This window comes from Copadichromis virginalis, linkage group LG22 (genome assembly GCF_057382275.1).
Source record: "Copadichromis virginalis isolate Kocher_CV1m ecotype Utaka linkage group LG22, C_Virginalis_male_GT1.1, whole genome shotgun sequence".
NCBI lineage: Eukaryota > Metazoa > Chordata > Actinopteri > Cichliformes > Cichlidae > Copadichromis > Copadichromis virginalis.
In genome coordinates this window covers 5,698,429-5,718,600 of record NC_140638.1, presented here as the reverse complement: position 1 = coordinate 5,718,600, position 20,172 = coordinate 5,698,429, and the positions used below count along the sequence as shown (strand labels likewise).

The window sequence follows — 20,172 nt, the reverse complement described above, 5'->3', positions numbered from 1 at the left end:
GATATTGAAAGAAACTGAAAACCAGAATCAGCCTATCAGATCTTCAAACACATTCTAGGACCTGAATAATAAAAAAACAAACTGTCAGAGACAATAAATCAGGAACTGTATTTTTACTGAGTATATGCATGTAATAGGGCTTTATCTAATGAACAACAGGTGAACTTCATCATGTGTTTTCTCTGGGGCGATCGTGCCTCAAGAGTTGGCAGTTCGTCTTGTAATCGGAAGGTTGCCGGTTCGAGCAAGGGAACCCAACCGTTGGATGTTAACAAAAAGTATTGCACAGTGAAAAGGCACTACAGCTTAGTTGTCCACCCCTCCATTGTCCTCCTGTTTCCTCTCCCTCTCCCCTCCAGAGAGGAGTTAAACAGTTTGATGGTGTGTGAGACAAAGGAGTTTTTAAGTCTGTTGGTTCTTGTCTTTGGAAGTAGCAACATGTCACTGAACAGACTCCTCTGGTTGTTTATGGCCGTGTGCAGAGGATGCCCAGCATTGTCCATAATGTCTAGCAATTTCTTTAGTGTCCTTTTCTCTGCAACTGTCACCAGAGTGTCCAGCTTCATGCCGACCACAGAGCTAGCCTTCCTGATCAGTTTCTCCAGCCTGGATGGGTCCTTCTTTGCTGTGCTGCTCCCCCAGCACACCACAGCATAGAAAAGTATGGTCTGGATATTTGCATCACGGACATAGAGGACTCTGGGATTTCAGATCACTTCCCGGTTTTGTTTAATACTGTAGCAAGTGCTGTGGACTTGAACTGTGATGGTCCTGTGCGGCAATCGCGCACGATTAACTCCCAGTCAATCGCCTACTTCATTGATGCTTTCCTTGACTCTCCCCTCTCTGATGCTAACTGTAATGGGGTTTTATCAGTGGATGAGCTTGCTAACCTCTTTTATACTACATGCGCTGACATCCTTAACTCTGTGGCACCTCTGAGGATTAAACGTGCCAAATCCTCACAACCCTGGCTAAATGATACTACTCGCGCCCTTAGGCGTGAATGTCGTCGTGCAGAAAGAAAATGGAGGAAAGACAAACTCCATGTCTCTCTGGACATCCTCCATAATTGTCTATCTAAGTATCAAAAGTCTGTTAAAGCTGCCAAATCTGCCTTTTTGTCTAGCATTATTATGACTAATAGCCACAACCCCCGAGCCCTTTTTAATACTTTTAATTCTCTGATAAACCCTCGCACTACCACTTATAGGGATGCTTCCCCTGCTCTTTGTGATAAATTCTTAAAGTATTTCTCTGATAAAATCTCAGCTCTAAGGGCTTCTTATCCATCTCATCCATCATCAGTTTTAGACCCAGTTCCAGTTTCTGAATGCTTGACTGTCTTTCAACAGTTTGAGCCAGTGTCTTATTCTGCTTTAAAAGATATAATTGATCATCTCAAAATCTCTGGTTCCCCGCATGATATTCTTCCTTCTCGTTTCTTTAAGGAAGCTTTACATGTTATTGGTCCTTGTATCCTATCTCTGCTGAATGCATCATTGTCATCAGGTTGTGTACCGTCTGTCTTTAAGCATGCTGTTGTGCAACCTATTATGAAAAAGAAAAATCTTGACCTAATTGATCTCACCAACTACAGGCCGATCTCTAAACTCCCTTTTATTTCCAAAATATTGGAAAAGGTAGTTTTAAAACAACTACAGGCCTTTTTAGATGCAAATGGTATTAATGAAAAGTTTCAGTCTGGTTTTAAACCTCGCCACAGCACAGAGACAGCCTTACTTAGAGTTTTTAATGATCTTCTTTTAACTGTTGACTCTGGATATTCTGTGGTCTTAGTTTTACTTGACTTATCTGCTGCTTTTGACACGGTTAACCACAACATTCTTCTATCAAGACTGGAACATGTTGTTGGTCTCAAAGGTACGGTTTTATCTTGGTTTAAATCCTATCTCTCAGAGAGGTCGTTCTCTGTTGCTATGGGGCAACACTCCTCGGCTTCTGCCTCTATTTATTGTGGTGTGCCTCAAGGGTCCGTGCTCGGTCCTGCTCTTTTCTCTTTGTACATGTTGCCCTTGGGATCAATTTTTAGTAAATACAACATCTCCTTTCACTGTTATGCTGATGATATCCAGATTTATTTACCTTTGAAATCCGATGTGACTGCTTCTTTGCAACCTCTGTTCAACTGTTTGCATGAAGTTAAAATTTGGTTATCATATAATTTCCTTACATTGAACGAGAATAAGACCGAAATCATAGTCTTTGGTAGCCACACTCCACTAGACCAGTTAGCTGATGCCCTAGGCCCTCTCGCTAGCCATCTTTCGTCCACTGTAAGAAACCTCAGAGTGTTCCTGGATGGCTCTTTTAAACTCGAGAAACAGGTGTCCACTGTGGTAAAAAACAGCTTTTACCAGTTGCGTCAGATTTCCAAAGCAAAGCAAAGGTCCTTCCTTTAAAGGACCTTGAAAAGCTTATCCACGCATTTATTACATCCAGATTGGACTACTGTAACTCCCTCTACTCGGGCCTCCAACACTCCTCTCTTTGCCGACTCCAGTTAATTCAAAATGCAGCTGCGCGTCTTTTAACAGGTACGAGAATTCATGAACACATAACTCCAATTTTAGCCAAATTACATTGGCTCCCTGTTAAATATCGTATAGATTTTAAAATTCTTTTGTTCACTTTTAATATTTTGAATAATTTAGCGCCCAGTTATCTTTCTGATTTACTCCATTCATACAATCCCAACAGAGCACTTAGATCGTCAAACCACAGGCTCCTAGCACAACCTAGGACTCGAATGAAGTCGAGAGGCGACCGGGCCTTTGCATCCGTGGCACCCAGACTCTGGAATAACCTCCCCGTTCATATTCGCACTGCCGAGTCTATCCAGTCTTTTAAATTACGTCTTAAAACTTATTTTTTTACTTTGGCTTTTGATTCTGTCTAGTTGGCTGTTTTTAGCTTGTTGCGTTGTTACCTATTGTTGTTGTTCTCTTTTATTGTTTGTTTTATCTGTCTCATGTTTTTATTGATTGTGAAGCACTATGGTCAACACTGTTGTTTTAATATGTGCTATATAAATAAATTTTGATTTGATTTGATTTGAAAAGTACTCCAGCAACCACCGACTGGTAAAGCATCCTCAGGAGCTTCCTGCAGATGTTAAAAGACCTCAGCCTCCTGAGGAAGTACAGTCGGCTTTGGGCTTTTTTATACAGGTGCTCTGTGTTGCATGACAAGGTTCTATAACAAAGGAGGCAAATTATTACACGATGTTACCCTGTCAGACCAGGGGTGCCGCTAATGAGGCTGGTAAGAGAGAGGGGAGAAGAAGAAAGCAGGCGAGAGAAAAGATGGAGTGCCGCTGTAAAGCCTGAAATAAAGTGCTGAACCCAGACGCCGCCTCCGCTACCTAATTACAAACTTAACAAATTGGCGACGAGGATGAGTGCTTCAGTACCGAGCCCACTGCCCTTTTTGCAACATGTGGGTGAGCCGCCGATACTACGGAGCCCCGCAGGGGACATGGGAGAAAAAAAAATTAAGACGGACTTCCAACAATGGCAGCAGCTACTTAGTTGTAATATTACTCTTTCTGGGTCACAAAATACACTTTTAAGCTATTTTGAGCCGTGAATGTAATTGTGTAGATGTCAGATATCTGCTCGGTTTACAAGACATCACATATTTGCAAAAGTGCTCCGACGTTTTCGGAGATCTGACACCCACCATCTCGAAGCTAACGGGAGGTCGAGACCTACTACAGCCGGGGCCACTTTTGAGAGTTTTGTTTGTAAATTAACTTGCTGATTTTACAGCTTACATTATCTTCATGTGTAACTTAAAAAATAAGAAAAACAATTGTGATTTGACAATTTCATATTTTATTAACTCATAAAGACATTTGAACTAGCATTAATGAAACAATATTTATTTACAAGACGAAGCGTAATTTGGTTGGCAAGAACATGGCTGATTTCAGTTAAATTAGCATGTGGAGACAGAACTTCAAATCATCCTAATTGCAACATTCCTAAGTATTAGTTCTTAGGGCTAAAGGGCCCCTAAGTTTTTTTTGATTACTTTGAATGAGGAAAATATTAATCGAGACTGCCTTTTATTAATTATACCACCAATTTGTGTTTTTTACTTGTGCAAAACAAGGATGAAGAGAGACCTGCTGCTGTGTGTCCACTGAGTTCGCTGCTGCATTTTGTCCTTTAAGTATGTGCAAATACAGGCAGCACGCTGGCATGGTAGTTAGCACTGCTGCTGCACAGCAAGAAGGTCCTGAGTTCAATTCCACCATCAGCCCGGGGTCATATGTATTCAAACGAATTATATCATGTTTAAAAGTAAGATTGTTTTGGCTTTTTATTATTAGAGTTACAGTCATACATATTTTCAGAAGCTTGTATTTAATCTCTATAAGAAACAATCATATTAAGCAGGATGCAAATGACACATTTATTGAGAAAATTACGTATTTTTATTGGAAGATCATGAGGGAGGAAAATATATGGTTCTCCAAAAGAGAAAAATAAACAAGAACTCCATATTATGGAGTTGACAAGGTGCTGACGGTGGTGACACAAATCTGACGGTGGTGACACACTAATAGAAAACAAGATATTATTTCTTTCAAAATGACCATTAAGCCTGAACAAATTATGTAATATCACAAGACACATCATAACAATTCTGTTTTTGCACATGTTAAGTTCTACATCTTAATAGTTCACCAGCAAGTAGCTGCCTACTACTCCTTGATTCCTAAAGTTCTCTGTGGTTGTGTGTTTAGACCCTGCTGGACTTTCTCTCCTTTTGACTCTCTGTGCTTGTTTCCAAAACCTTCTCTTCTGCCTTTTTTCTCTTTCTTTCAGATCACTGATGTTCTTTATTTTTCCCTCTTTCACTCTATTTCTCCATCTTTCCCTTTCCTTTATGAGAAACTCTTTCTTCAACTCAGGCTGGCTGTTAATTTTTTCTCTCCTTCTTTTTTGATTATCCCTGTTCCTTCTTTTTCGTTCCTCTACTGACAGGTTCCCCTTTGCCATTCTAGCCTGAAATGTACCATTTTGTAATTACTATAATTTTTCTGAACCTTATGCTTTTTTACAGATTAAGGATGAATATTCACAACACAATTATGCATTAAGCAATAGAAATGCTATCCGGCCATTAAGTCTGATGTCATTAGCCGTTTCCAGGTCCAAACTCCACTGCAGATCCCAAAGTCAAAGGAACTCTGCGGCATCACTGAGAGTTACAAACTGTCTAAATTCTTTCATCTTTAATAAAATGATCAGTGTGGCTGCTCTACCAGGTGTAACATCCAGGCATCCATGAAAACAGAATATATGAAATTTAACAGAGTTAGAAGTTAGATTGCTTGTTTCCACCTAAACATGATATACCAGCTCTGCTACCACGTCCAACATAAATGAAGACAGAAAACTAAACAGTAGTGACTTCTGTAGGGTTACTGAAGTTGGGCTGGCTGGTACATAGTGATGTGGTTGGGCGTTCAAATCCAACGAACAGCGGCTGTCCTGGATTGGTAGCTGCCCACTGCATCACTGAGTGAATGGGTTAAATGCAGAGGACTAAGCATTTTCCTACAGGATTAATAATGTATACATAAACAATGAGATTCAAGATAAGGCAAATTTTATAATATTTGACACATCTGTAAAGCAGAAATATCAGTAAAATACAGAGGAAGTAATACATCTGAAATATTAGTTAAAAAAAACTTAATATAAATGGTGAATAGCACACTTTTGTGGCATTTGTCAACACCATTAGAAAAAGGGTCAACACCGTCAGACAAAAATCCTGATGGTGTTGACATCTGATGGTGTTGACAAAATACCCTTCTTTCTCTCATAACACATGTTTTTCTGACAGAAGCCATCTTGTTTTTCATCATTTGCTTATGGCTTTTATAATCTACCTAAAGGAAACTCTTTTTACAAAAAAAAAAAAAAAATCTTGGATTACATCGACTTTGGTGTTGACGCACTATGGTTGTGACACAGAGTTTTATCAGAAACGTATGCCATAAATGAAATAAAAATAAAAAAAATATCACAGCAGTGACCTCATGGCATGTGTATCAAACAGGAAGTGGTAAAGGGGTCCTCAGAGTGTAAGCTACCCACAATAATTCCTGATTTTTTTGTACTTTTAAAAAAATCTGATGGTGTTGACAAAAACTCTGGACACGATTTTAATCACTTAAAAAATATGTAAAAATAAATTTTCAATGTCATATTTTGATATTATATAAGGTATTGACTTAAGCCATGATGTTTAATTTTACATTACTTTTCATTTTTTTTCTGTATTTTAATATTATCACACCTGCTTCTGGACAATGGATTTTTAAGGTACTGGTAATGTATTGTACCATTTAAAATAAATATATATGTATAAAAAATGCAAAATCATAATGTTGTTGTATAAACATTGCCTTGGTTTGTCTTTTAGGCAGTTGGGTTAACACTTGTATGCATATTTTTAACCACAAAATTGGGTTTTATCTGCGGACATGTTTTGTCCCTTATCTCAAGAATCACTGGAAAATGTACTTTTGTACAAGTAAGTGTTTTGTGATTGATCCATCTTAGTGGGAATTTAAATATTATAAGTGATTATCAGTAGTTTATTTTTTGGTGTATTTTGCTTCATATTTGTCTCAGTTTTACCCCACTATTACGTTTGACTTCAAAGTAATGTTTTTTATATATTGTGGGCCAGAGTCGCATTGACTCCTGCTGCTGTGTGTATCCACTGATTTTTCTGCTGCATTTTGTCTTTTAGAAAATAAAGCCAGTTTTCAATCAGTCCCCGTTTATCATCACAACACATTCTATCCTTTGATACCTGCTATATTTTTTCTCCATCATCTTTCATTATCAGTTAAGTTTACATTCCATCCAGCTATGAATATTCTTCTACTTTACTGGGACTTGCTTGCAGGGGGAGAAGCCTAAGCAAAGAAACCCAGACCTCCCTCTCCGCAACCACTACTTCCAGCTAATCTGGAAGTGGGGGACTACCGAGATTAAGGAACTAAGAAGGTCCCAAAGTATTCCTTCCACTGTCACTGTATAGTCAAGTGAAGTCTACAGCGCCCTACTCATACTGCACACTGTGTGAGCAGAGCACTGTTGTTCCTGCTAAGATGCCTGGCATTTTCCCAGATTCACTTTAAAGCAGATTAAAGTTTTTTCCATGGCCTCTAACACTGGGGTATTTACTTTTGTTATCACCTGGACCTAATTCTGCCTGGTCTACTAGTCCCACAGGCTAACCAAGCCTGATGGACCCCTTTATCAGCTTGATGACTCCCTGCACATCTTGTGTACACCATGTGGTTTGGGGATTACTGGAGTTAATTGTAACATGGCCTATTTAAACTCAATGTTCCCAGGCTGGCTGGCGTCCTTTCTTTAATAACACATTACCCGGTCTATGTCAGTATAGATATCCAGTCAGATTTTTTCACCTATTAAAATCTGATGTATTTTTAAATTGTTCCTTAATTTTTATAGCAGTGTCTAAAACGATTTGATTCACTGATTTAAAAAAAGCTACCTCTGAATATAGCCAATGATGGCATTTATCACCACATAACACTTGATCACTTAACATAGCATAATTCCTAGACGGAATTATCCATCCTCACTGCTAATTACACTAAGACAATCTGTTTTTTTAACTTCTGGCAGTTTTGTACGCATGATACCACAAAATTTCAATATATATATTAATATATAATAAAATATTTTGTGTAAGACATTTACCAACTTCATATACTTAAGTGCAGACTTTACAGTAACTCTTAAACGCAGTGGACAAATATTCAAGAATTTTCCAAGGTCTTTTTTGCAGGAATAGTGGAGTTTCTTTGGAGACTGCCATTCAGGAGTAATTAGAGAAACAGAACTTTTGTTTCAGGTGCTATTAAACACAATATATGAAATGGTTTATATCAGAATCCGACCTATTGCTCTCCTAAGGTAATTTACTGTATGCAGAGTGTTTATCAGGCTTCTGGATTCAATTTCTCAGAGAGTTCAGAGATGTTGTCAGGAGCTGTAAGAAAAAAGAAACTGTTTACTTATGCTACACAATTTTCTTTAATAAATAGCTGGTATAATGTTGTTTTTATTGCCATTTAACTCTTAACTGTTAGTCAAGTCTGTCATTACTCTTAGTATTTCTTTACTCATTGGCAAAATAAAGATCGTTTAAGTGGAATTTTACTGTTTATGCACAGCAGGTATGTAGGGCATCTGTGCTCACCGCCAACTCTGTCAGTTTACAGCAAAGATCATCTGAGGTGCATCAAACAGCAGTGATATGCTGGAATTATTGGCAGGAGATTTCTGATGTACTCTGAAGTCTGAATGTTTGGCTTACATGTATTACTTATGCATACACTGTCCTAATTATTTGAAATCATGGGTATCCGTCATTGTAACACAATATTTAGATCACTCAATAAGCTTCAGATTATCTGACTGTTGTGTCCATCACATTTTGCTTATTCGTGAAGAAGCATCTTTCACTCTTAATCTGCTATTCATTATATTAAAAACATGAATAGGTTTTACTCACGACAGAGAGAGGATTCAGCAGAAACTAGAGGAAAGAAAATATTTTCCTTATTTACTACATTTCTCAGATATAATGAATTTTCTAAGCATCAAATTTAAGTAGAGAAGATGAGAAGAGATTAGGTGATTTTTTTCCCTCTTACCTTTCTTCTTTTTGCAAATGAAAGCAGCAGCCACTATGAGGGTGGCAGCAAGAGGAGCCACAGCAGAGATGATGGAAATAGTCATATCAAAGGGCTTCTCTGTTCAAAACGAAACAACGAAAAAAAAAAAAAACAAGAAAAGGTTTACTAGGACTAACTACTGATATAAAAAAAAACAGGTCAGATACTTTCAGATACCACTCCTTATGATATTTGTTCTGCAGCAGGGTATATGCATTGGAAGAAAATCGGGGGGTTCAGGTTGTTAATTGTATACAAGAAACAGAAAGGCGGTAGGTCGAAAAGAGTGGTGAAACTAAACGTATTTGCAATTTAATGCAATTTGAGCATATGTACATGCATGTGTATTTCTCACATCTATCACACATTATTCTAGTCTTACTCCAGTTGGTTCTGATCATGGCTTTTTCCAGTTTGGTGATGATGACTTTGTTAACACCAGATAGCAGAAACACACAGTCATAATTCCTGAACTCCTCAGGTGTCACTGTTGAAAGGTCCAAGTCAACACTCATCTGGAAAGTCCCATCATGGTTTGGCAGGATTTCTCCATGATTCACACCTTCATGAATCTCTTCTCCATTCCTTCTCCAGAACATCATGGCCCTGTGAGGGAAGAAACCTGTGGCGTGGCAGCTGACTGAAGAGGAGGGAGTCTTCTGGAGGAGAGACACTGAGGGAAGCTCTAAAGAAAAAAATTGATCAAATAACTGCTAGCTGGAAGCATATGCGTAATAACTATTTTAATGTAGGCTAAGAGAAATTTTAATAAAATCCACAAAACTATCTTACGGTATGTTAATTTACCTCTTCTCAGCAGAAAGCTCCTCCCATAGCTCATATGCATCTTAAGGCAGTCAACACAAACTTGTTTTAAGAATTTCTTCCAAAAATCATTGTTGAATTTGTCTTTGTCCCATAAATGTTTTGTAATGACAGCCTGTGGTTTTGTAGCAATCCATGTTTGTGTCTCGAGGTTAAATGTTAGAAAGTCTTCTCCATCATATCCATACTGATGAAAACCATTGACTTCTTCAGTCTCCTCATCCCATTCACAACGACTGAATCTTTGCAAAATATGGACAGCTGAGAAAAGTAAAAAGTGTGGTAAATGACAAACTGATTGCCACAGTGACATACTGACTCACAGACTGCAACAACTACTGTCAGTGATATTTTTGTGAGTAACACAGTTTAAGCATTAAAACTGATTCCAATAAATATTTACAGAAACACACCTCCAGTTTGATTTAGGCGCTTCTTCATAAACAGAAATTCTTCTTTAAAGAATTGCTGATGCACTGTACACTCCCCAGTGTACCACTTCCAGTAGTTTGGATCCTCATCTCTTAATGTTTCCATCCAGTCCTGTTTGGGTATAGCTGTTTTGAGTTTGCTGTCACAGTAACCGACCTCTACATCATTATTCAGCATAACAGCCACAACCTCCGGGAAGTTTGGGACTCCAGAAGATGCAGTGAAGAAAAGAGTCATTGAGTGCTTTACTGTAAGTTAAACAGAATATCAAGATCAACTGATGTAACTGTCCTTATGTCAATGCAGGCCTTGTATGGTACCATTTTAGGTCATACATTTTAATTGTAAATACAGTGGAACCCCGACTTACAAAATTAATTCGTTCCCGAGGGTCTTTTGTAAGTTGAAGCACCCATCGCGCCTTTTGAGTGAACGATAGGCTATAGGCTAATTGCTAACTGCAACAACAATACGTCGTTGAAGTGGAACAGCGAAGCCCAAGTACGAAAGCCAAGGGGGTTGTCACATGATTCGGAAGGCATTCTGGGCTCAGCCAATCAGAGCCAGCGGATTTCGTGCATTTTGCTGTAACACGGGCAGAAATATTGCCGTTAAGTGCCTTCGTAACTTGAATTTTTCGTTAAATGGGATATTCGTAAGTCGGGGTTCCACTGTACAATTTTCTTGTGTGTTTTTAAATAGGTGTTTTATAATATTCATCACCAAAGTGTGAAGACAACCCCTCTATGAGCAAAAAGTTGAAGGAACTGTTCACCATGCCCTGGAGCCCAGCCTGGGGAAGGTACCTGAGGGAAAGGATCTGGTGGCTGAGCCTTAGTCTATGGCCCAGCCAGGCCCTACCTGAAAAAGGGCCCAGGTAATGAAACTAGCAACTGGGACATGGAATGTCACCTCTGTGGTGGGAAAGGAGACTGAGTTAGTGCGTAAAGTGGAGAGGTACCGGCTCAATATAGTCCGGTTGTTCAGTCTGACGTCACTAGCCGTGTCTGGACCTAAACTCTGCTGCAGGTCCATATATCAAACGATCACTATCACTAGGGTGGTCTCAGAATCTCATCTCTGCTTGTTGTAGATGATGTGGTTCTGTTAGCTTCATTGGGTGATGGCGTCCAGCTTGCACTGGAGCAGTTTGCAGCCTAGTGTGAAGCAGGAGGAATAAGAATCAGCACTTCTAAATCTGATACCATGGTCCTCAGCCGGAAAAGGGTGGAGTGCCCGTTCAGTGTTGGGGATCAGTTTCTGCCCCAAGTGGAGGACTTTAAGTATCTTGGGGTCTTGTTTACCAGTGTGGAGAGAAGGGAGCAGCTGATTGACTGATAGATTGGTACTGTGGCACCAGTGATGTGGACAGTGTACCAGTCTGTTGTGGTGATGAAAGAACTGAAAAGTGAAGCTCTCAATTTATGGTTTGATCTTGTTCCCTGCCCTCACCTAGGGTCATGACTGAAAGGAACAGATTACGGATACAAGCGGCAGAAATGTGCTTTCTCCAAAGGGTGGCTGGCCTCTCCCTTAGAGATAGGGTGAGAGGGTCAGCCATCTGGGATGGGCTCAGAGTAGATGGGCTCAGAGTAGAGCCACTGCTCCTCCACTTTAAAAGGAACCAGTTGAGGTGATTTGGAATCTGACTAGGACTCCTCTTGGGCGTCTCCTGGGTGAGGTGTTCTGGGCATGTCCCACAGGGAGAAGGCCCTGGGTCAGACTCAGGACATGCTAGAGAGATTATATCTCTTGGCTGCCTGGGAATGCCTTGGTCTTCCTCCTGAAAGGATGGAGGAGGTGGCTGGGGAGAGAGAGGTCTGGGCTTCTCTGCTTAAGCTGCTGACCCTCGAACCGGGCCCGGATAAGTGGTAGAAGATGGATGGATGGATGGATGATGCCATGAAAACAACGAAAACTTGAGTTTTATAATATGCACATTTATGCATACTTAGATAATGATTCATTTGCATACGTAAACATAAAATTTCAGACAATATGAAATAGAAAATGTATTCTTTAATTAAAACCTGTGTGGATGTCGCCTGTGGATGTTCCATATTTTTTTTATTTATGTATTAATTGATTTTTTTAATCAACTTCTCTTAAGTCTTAAGATAATGCTTAAAAAAAGAAAAACACATGAATGTAACCACATTTATTACATAACTTTTTTACTAATAAATATTAAAACTCTTTCATATAAATAATGATTAATGCAAGAAGTATGAGAAAATCAAAAAACTGAATTACTGCACAAGAAATGTTACTCTCTTATAAGACATAAAACACATACACTGACCAACCACTTCATCAGGAAGACAAATATTTAATCAACCCATCAGTGCAATTAGGCATGTAGACATGGTCAAGACAACTTCCAGAAGTTCTTACCGAGTATTCTTACCAAGAAAGAGGAAGAAAGTTGATCTAAGAGAGAAGTCTCTAAGACATACTGGTCTGAGTATTTCATAACTACTGATCTACTAGGAATTTTCCACAAATCTGTCTCTAGAGTTTACAAAGAATGGTCCAAAGAAAAAAAAAAAATCAAGTGTCTGGCATTTCTCTGGGTGAAAATAAGTTGCTGATGTCAGAGGTCAAAGGAAAACAGCCATAATGCTTTGAACTGATAAAAACAACAGAAACCCAAAGAAAAACTTGTTAAAACCAATACATGAACAAACATTACATCAAAACTTGAAGCAGATGTGACACACCTGCTGCCACTCATTTCAGCTAAGAACAGGAAACTGAGGCAATAGATTACATGGATTCACAAAAATTGGCAGCGGAAGATTGACCTTGTCACCAGGACAAGAACTGCTCCATGGAGCAGTTCTGAAGGGGAAACTCCAGTTGTTGAATGAGGGGTTGCTCTGTAGTCCATTAGGTAAGTTCTCAGGAACGATTTCCAGGGCTGTCCTTGAATCAATGCAGTCTGTAGGCAGTCATTAATGCATCTATTGAATCTCTCAACTTCCCCATTAGCTCTTGGGTAATACACTGAGGATCTCAGATGTTGGATTCTTCTGCTTTTGAGAAAGTCAACAAACTCAGCAGAGAGAAATTGAGAGCCATTGTCACTTATCAATGTCTTAGGATTCACTTCACGAGAGAAAGCTAAAGAAAGGAACTGAATGATAGTAGCTGCATCAGCTCGGCAAGCAAAAGCTACTTCAGGCCACTTACTACAGTAGTCTACAATGTGATGGCAAATCTACAGACAGAAGGGGCAATTTCAAAAGGGCCTATGATGTCCGCAGACACCTTTTCCCAAGCAGCAGCTGGTAGAGGAATGGGTTGAAGTGGAGCATCATGGGTGACTGTGGACTTGTCATTCTGTCTGCATGTTGCACAGTTCTTTATCATTGTCTCTATCTGACAATCCATTTTGGGCTACCAGTACAATTCCCTCAGGTGTTGTTTGGTACGTACAATGCCTTGGTGAGTTTCATGACCTATATCAGTGAGTTTTTTCTGCAATGACTCAGGCACTAGCAATCGATGTGTACCTCTGACGATGCGCTCGTTCATGACCACAAGTCTGGAAGTCATCCTCAGACACAGCACTCAGATCAGTGAGGATGGATGCAACTGACTCCACATCCTCTGCACATGCCATGTCTGTCTCGGGAATTGGGAGCCTAGATAGACAGTCAGCAACATGGTTCAATGACCCAGTTCTATATTCCACTTCATAGTCAAACTCCAACATGCGAGCTGACCATCTGGCTATGCCTAGACCAGCTCTGTTATTGCCCTTAGTAGTCAGCAGTGTTGTAAGCGCTTCGTGATCTGTTCCCAGAGCCATGTGCGCCATTTTTTAGCAGCCCAGATGCAAGCCAGGACTTCCTTCTCAACGATTGAGTATTTCCTCTCTGCATCAGACAGGCTGCAAGATGCAAATGCGACAGTCAGTTCTACATCATTACTGTCAAGTTGAGTCAAAACAGCACCGACGCCGTAGTCTGAGGCATCTGTTGAGGGGTTGAACATCACCAGAGCAGGGCTGTGCACAATTAACTACTGAGTAGTTAATAATCACGTAATTTGGCACAAACTTGCTGTACCATGCACTCAAACCAAGAAATGTTTGCAGGGTTGCAGGATCAGTAGAGGTCGGAGCATGCAGGATAGCAGTGACATGAGAATCATCTGGCAGCAGACCTTTTGGACCGATCTTTTGACCCAGAAAGATCAGAGTAGTTTGACAGAGTTGACATTTGTCAACATTGAGTTTCAGTCCTGCATTGTTGATTCTGTGTAACACAGCACGCAGGTTGGCCTCATTTTCAGCTTCTGAAGTTCCATATACGATGACATCATCAAGATAGCATTGCACCCCTTTTTGGCCACGTAGAATTTGTGTCATCATCTTTTGGAACACTGCAGGCCCCGAACCTAACCCGTAGGGAACTCTGCACTACTGGTACTTCATGTGTAATGGAAGCAGTGAGCCCTCTACTGTCTTCATGTAGTTTTAGCTGATGGTAGGTGGATTTAAGATCTAGGGTGGAGAACATGACAGCCCCACACAGCTCAGACAGTATGTCCTCAATCAGTGGCAAGGGATTACTGTCAACGACCACTGCTTTGTTAGGTTCTCTCAAATCAACGCACATGCGTATGCCACCAGTCTTTCTTCTAGTGATTACAGATGCATCGATTTTCTCTATGATGCCATATTCCTCAAGGTTCTTGAATTCTGGGGAAACAGCATCAAGGACTGACAGGGGTAAGCGTCGAAGTTTCTGCTGTATTGGCTTCACTTCAGGTCGTACCTTCACTTTATGTACAAAGTCCTTTGCACATCCGAATGCAACTGTTACTTTCTATCAAAAGTAACTCAGTTACTTCAAGTTACTCATTACTTTCAAAGTAACTAGTTACCAGGGAAAGTAACTTTGGTTTTACTCAAAATTCTCTTGTTAATGTGTTGCTTCCGTAACTGGATACCCAGCAAGAGTGCCAGTCTTCTAGCTTGCTTACTTTCCACAAGTGCACTGTGCCACCTACCAATAGAAAGGAAAAAATAATGTGCATATTTCCACGAGAGAAATCCCACGCCTGGACCGTCGTTGACCGCCCCCATGATTCTAGCCTACGTCACAGCATCATGTGCGCTTTTTACGTCCAACACGAAAACTGCAGTCGTGGTGCTTTCGATTGTACTCAGAACTCGGAAATTCTGCCTTCCGAATAGGAAGATGTAGGCAACACCAGACTGCAGATGAGCTGCATACACGGCTGGACTGGGACAAAAAATCGCTCTGGCCGTTTTGACTCGAGACCGGTCCTCCATTATAGGAAAATCATAAAGCCTTTGAATGAAAACAAACGCTGTTGTGACAGTGATGTACACTGTTTTGATGGTATATATGCATCAATCTATCAGTCGTTTGTTGTAAGATTCAGATAATTATTTTTTAAAAGCTAGACATTTTAAATGAGAATAAGAAAGAAAAGTATTTCTTTGTGCCCCCCTCTCCCTGTTAATGCCCTACCTGGCCCCCCTGGCAAAACTTTGCTAGACCCGCCCCTGCACAGTTACCAGCTGTCAGCTACTTAGAAAAGGGATCCTGGTGTTATTTGTCTCTCAGAAACAGTTCATAACTTCCCTTCAACTCATTCATGTCACCTAAAAGGTAAACCTGTTTCTCCAGCACCTGTTCAGCTCTGATGATTCAGTAAGGACATCTCCTGGTTTCATCTTCATGTTTCCCTCTCACCAGATAACCAAACCGATATCATGACCAGCAGCTTTACACCTGTGGCTCCAGCAAACATCAGCTGATACTAGAAATTAATATTAAATAAATTCTAACAACAGCTGACCAAGCTTAAACGTGCTGCTGTTGTTTAACGCGACTTCCGCTGGTTTCTTCTTTCTGGCACAAAGTAGGAGATAAACAAACAAGAGAGAAAAGCCGATCAGCTGATCATTGATCAGTTTCATGATTGAAGTAGCATCAGGAGAGGGAGGGGAGAGAATGAGAGGAGAAGAGGCAGCTGCAGCGTAAAGACACAGAATAACTCCAGCTTTGTGTCTTTTTCATTGTAGCTGAAGTATGGGGCAAACTGCATTCCTTTTCACCTCAATACAAAACGCATAATATTTTCTCTGAATACGAGACGATTCCGGTTTTTAGCGGACGGTTGACAACTCTAATAATCAACCTTATGAACAAAAAAAAGTTCAACATCAGTAACATAGCACCCACCCAGCTGTATAGAAGCTCCGTCATGCTTGCTAGTACGCAGTACAAAAAAGTCAGCACAACGAAAATAAACTACTGTCAGGGTCCTGGGTCTGAGCGACCCAGGATCCCTGGGCAGTCATGGACTGGTGATATCATACACTCAACAAAAATATAAATGCAACACCTTTGTTACTGCTCCCATTCCCCATGGGATGGACGTAGAGACCTAAAATTCATTCCAGATACACAATATAACCATCCCTCCCAAACAGTGGTCACAAATCAGTCCAAATGTGTGGTAGTGGGCACATCTGCTATATTGAGATAATCCATCCCACCTCACAGGTATGCCACATCAGGATGCTGATCTGACATCATGAGTAGTGCACAGGTGTACCTCAGACTGCCCACAACAAAAGGCCACCCTGGAATGTGCAGTTTTTTGCGCTATTGGGGGTCTGGGGACCCAGAACCGGTCAGTATCTGGTGTGACCACCATTTGCCTCATGCAGTGCAACACATCGTCGCATGGAGTCTATCAGATTGTCAATTGTGGCCTGTGGAATGTTGGTCCACTCCACTTCAATGGCTGTGCGAGGTTGTTGGATATTCGTGGGAACTGGTACACGCTGTCGTATACGCCGGTCAAGCACATCCCGAACATGCTCAATGGGTGACATGTCCGGTGAGTATGCTGGCCATGCAAGAACTGGGACATTCTCAGCTGCCATCTGCCCTGAACAATGTGAACCATGATTCATCCGTGAAGCGCACACCTCTCCAACGTGCCAGACGCCATCGAATGTGAGCATTTGCCCACACAAGTCTGTTACGGCGACGAGCTGGAGTCAGGTCAAGACCCCGATGAGGACGACGGGCATGCAGTTGAGCGTCCCTGAGACGGTTTCTGACAGTTTGTGCAGAAATTGTTTGGTTGTGCAAACCAATTGTTCCAGCAGCTGTCTGGGTGGCTGGTCTCAGACGATCTTGGAGGTGAACCTGCTGGATGTGGAGGTCCTGGGCTGGTGTGGTTACACGAGGTCTGCGGTTGTGAGGCCGGTTGGATGTGCTGCCATATTCTCTGAAACGCCTGTGGAGACGGCTTATGGTTGAGAAATGAACATTCAATGCACGGGCGACAGATCTGGTTGACATTCCTGCTGTCAGCATGCCAATTGCACGCTCCCTCATTGCTTGTGGCATCTGTGGCATTTTGCTGTGAGACAAAACTGCACATTCCAGGGTGGCCTTTTGTTGTGGGCAGTCTGAGGTACACCTGTGCACTACTCATGATGTCAGATCAGCATCCTGATGTGGCACACCTGTGAGGTGGGATGGATTATCTCAATATAGCAGATGTGCCCACTACCACACATTTGGACTGATTTGTGACCACTGTTTGGGAGGGATGGTTATATTGTGTATCTGGGATGAATTTTAGGTCTCTACGTCCATCCCATGGGGAATGGGAGCAGTAACAAAGGTGTTGCGTTTATATTTTTGTTGAGTGTATGTATTTTTGGTGTATCTGCTGCTCTTTTCCATCCTTGTAGATATGAGTGTGTGTATGTGTGTATGGGTGCAGTTGTGTATGTACACTGGTTTACAGGCGCCTTCAGGCCTGGTGGGTGTGGCCTGGGTCTCTCCTCCTCCTGCCTCCCCTTTCCCTCATCCACCTGCTGGCCTCCACCACTTGCTAATGTTACTGAATCTGTGGAAGCTCCGCGATAGCCACCACACGAAGTAACGAATAACGACCCTATCTAAATCCCAGTAACGATTAACGTGTTCCTGATTTTGGCATAATAACTAGTTACCGTGCTCGTTACCACAATAATAACATAGTTACTGTAACGCCTAGAAATTTCCAAAGTTCTAACAACCATCAAATCCTCCTCCATTAGCAGTCTTTCACGTATACGAACATTATTTGTCTTCTCCCGCAACATTTCATTCTCATTAGCTCCAAACTTAGATCGTATCACGAGATCACGCATTGCTGCAACGTAGTGATCTGTAGACTCACTGACAGCTTGGGCTCGTTGCCTGAAGCGGTATCTCTGGGGAACAACATTGACTTTAGGATGAAAGTATGTTTAGAAAGCCTTTATGGATCCCTCGCAATCATTCTTAGCGAGTGGTAAGGCACTGTAGATTCGTTGTCCCTCCGTTCCCAAACAGTGAATGAGCAGGTCCTTCTTCCTTTCCATAGCAAAGTCATTAGCCCCGATCGCAGGCAAGTAGTTATTGAACAACTTTTTTCATGCAGCAAATGGAATTTTCAGTTTGCCCGGACAATCCAGGAAAACACCCGGGGGTTGCAAAGAGAGCAGAGCTATAACTTCATCACCACTCGTCACCACTTGTGTGGTGTTGGTTCAGCAGGCATTACACACACACACACACACACACAGGTAGGAACAGAGGATCACCGGAGATAACTCTTATTTTATTATTTTTTCTTCATACAACAACATGCAACAACAACATACTCACTAGCGCCCTCTAGTGCTTCTGGTAAATGCAGAACAAATGCAATAGTATGTGGACACAAAAGACAATGAGTTCACTAAACTCAAATGGCCTCCAAAATCACCAGATCTCAATCCAATAATGGATCTTTTCTTGAATAGTGTTGAATCAGTCCAAACTATCATTGTCAAAGTGTACTTAATAAAGTGTCCACACTCAGGGTATCATAAACCATAGGAAACTGCAGGACACTGCTTTTAATGCAAAAGAAAAAAGTAAAATATTTAAAAGGTCTTACCTGAAGATGAAATGTGGCAGAAAAGCAGCAACAGCAAAAACTTCATGCTGAATACACAAAGAGGAAAAGCATATAATTTATAGACGAGAACTTTTTGCTGAGGTTGATTTTTCCTGGTTTTGTGTTGCAGTGTTTATTTTCCTCCTTAATCTGTTCACTACTTGTGACTTGTGATCCTCACTACAAAAGTGTTAAAGCTCCAATGTGTGGAAATTGACTTTTCCGTGCTGTCCGTGTCATTTGTGAGAAAGCAGGTTAAGAGTTTGGCATGAAGTACACCTTTCTTCTTCTGTTTGCTTTGTTGTTGCTTTTATTGACTCTAAGTCACACCCATGAAGCATCTCTCTGTCAAATTCCCCTATAATTAAAAACCTGTTCATCATGTTTCTACTTTTAGATTACTTTTACTTTTGAGTCATAGGTTAAGGGTATTATTTGTTTTAAATGTGGTATTTCTTATATCATCTGCTGAGGACTACTCAGAAACATGTTCAAGATAATCTAGTTAACACTGGTTTCAGTTAACTCCACAGGAAACAAACAAAGAGAAAAGCTGAGGAATTAGAAATTATGACTTAATTTCCCTTTGTTCAATACTAGGCTTTGCTTATTCAGAAATCATTGTAAGACAGTCCTGATGAAGTCACTGAATAATTAAACCTCATGGTACAACTGACAAAGATTAATGTCTCTGATCCAATGACTTGTAACACTACAATTTGACCAGAGGTGGCAAAAGTACACATATTCATGTGCTTAAGTAGAAGTCCAGATAATGGTGTTGAAAAATACTCTAGGAAAAGCTGAAGTACAGATTAAACTTCTTTATTCAAGTGAAAGTGAAAATGTACAGACTCTTGCCAAAAAGTAAAAGTATCTCATTGAAGAATATTTCTACCACATATTTTATGCAAAGCTAGCTGGATTTTGTGCTATATCAGTGTAATAATAAAATAATATTAGTAGATGGAAATACCAACTTTATGTCAGTGAAAAGTTAATCACGTAAGTAGAACATGAGCAGAGACCAAGAAGGAAAACAAAATCTGTTTTCTGTTGCCTACATTGTAGAGGGTGTGTTTGCCTCTAAACAGGAAAATAAGTAGAGAAGCGGTTAAAGTGGGATTCAGTGGGGGGTAGAGGTCCCTAAAAACAGTTGGGGAAAAGAATAATGACTC

General features: G+C 40.7%; 1 protein-coding gene across 1 annotated transcript; it reads right to left on the bottom strand.

Annotated features, from left to right (window-relative positions):
* Positions 1–6,283: 6,283 nt before the first annotated feature.
* Positions 6,284–19,233, bottom strand: LOC146682524 (major histocompatibility complex class I-related protein 1-like). Its single transcript, XM_085446250.1, has 6 exons — positions 18,995–19,233; positions 10,003–10,269; positions 9,572–9,850; positions 9,147–9,449; positions 8,735–8,842; positions 6,284–8,079 (listed from the first exon to the last, which is right to left on the bottom strand). The coding sequence occupies exons 1-6, from the start codon at positions 19,038–19,040 to the stop codon at positions 8,027–8,029; spliced, it is 1,056 nt and encodes a 351-aa protein (XP_085302376.1). The 5' UTR covers positions 19,041–19,233; the 3' UTR covers positions 6,284–8,026.
* Between the last annotated feature and the right edge of the window lie 939 nt (positions 19,234–20,172).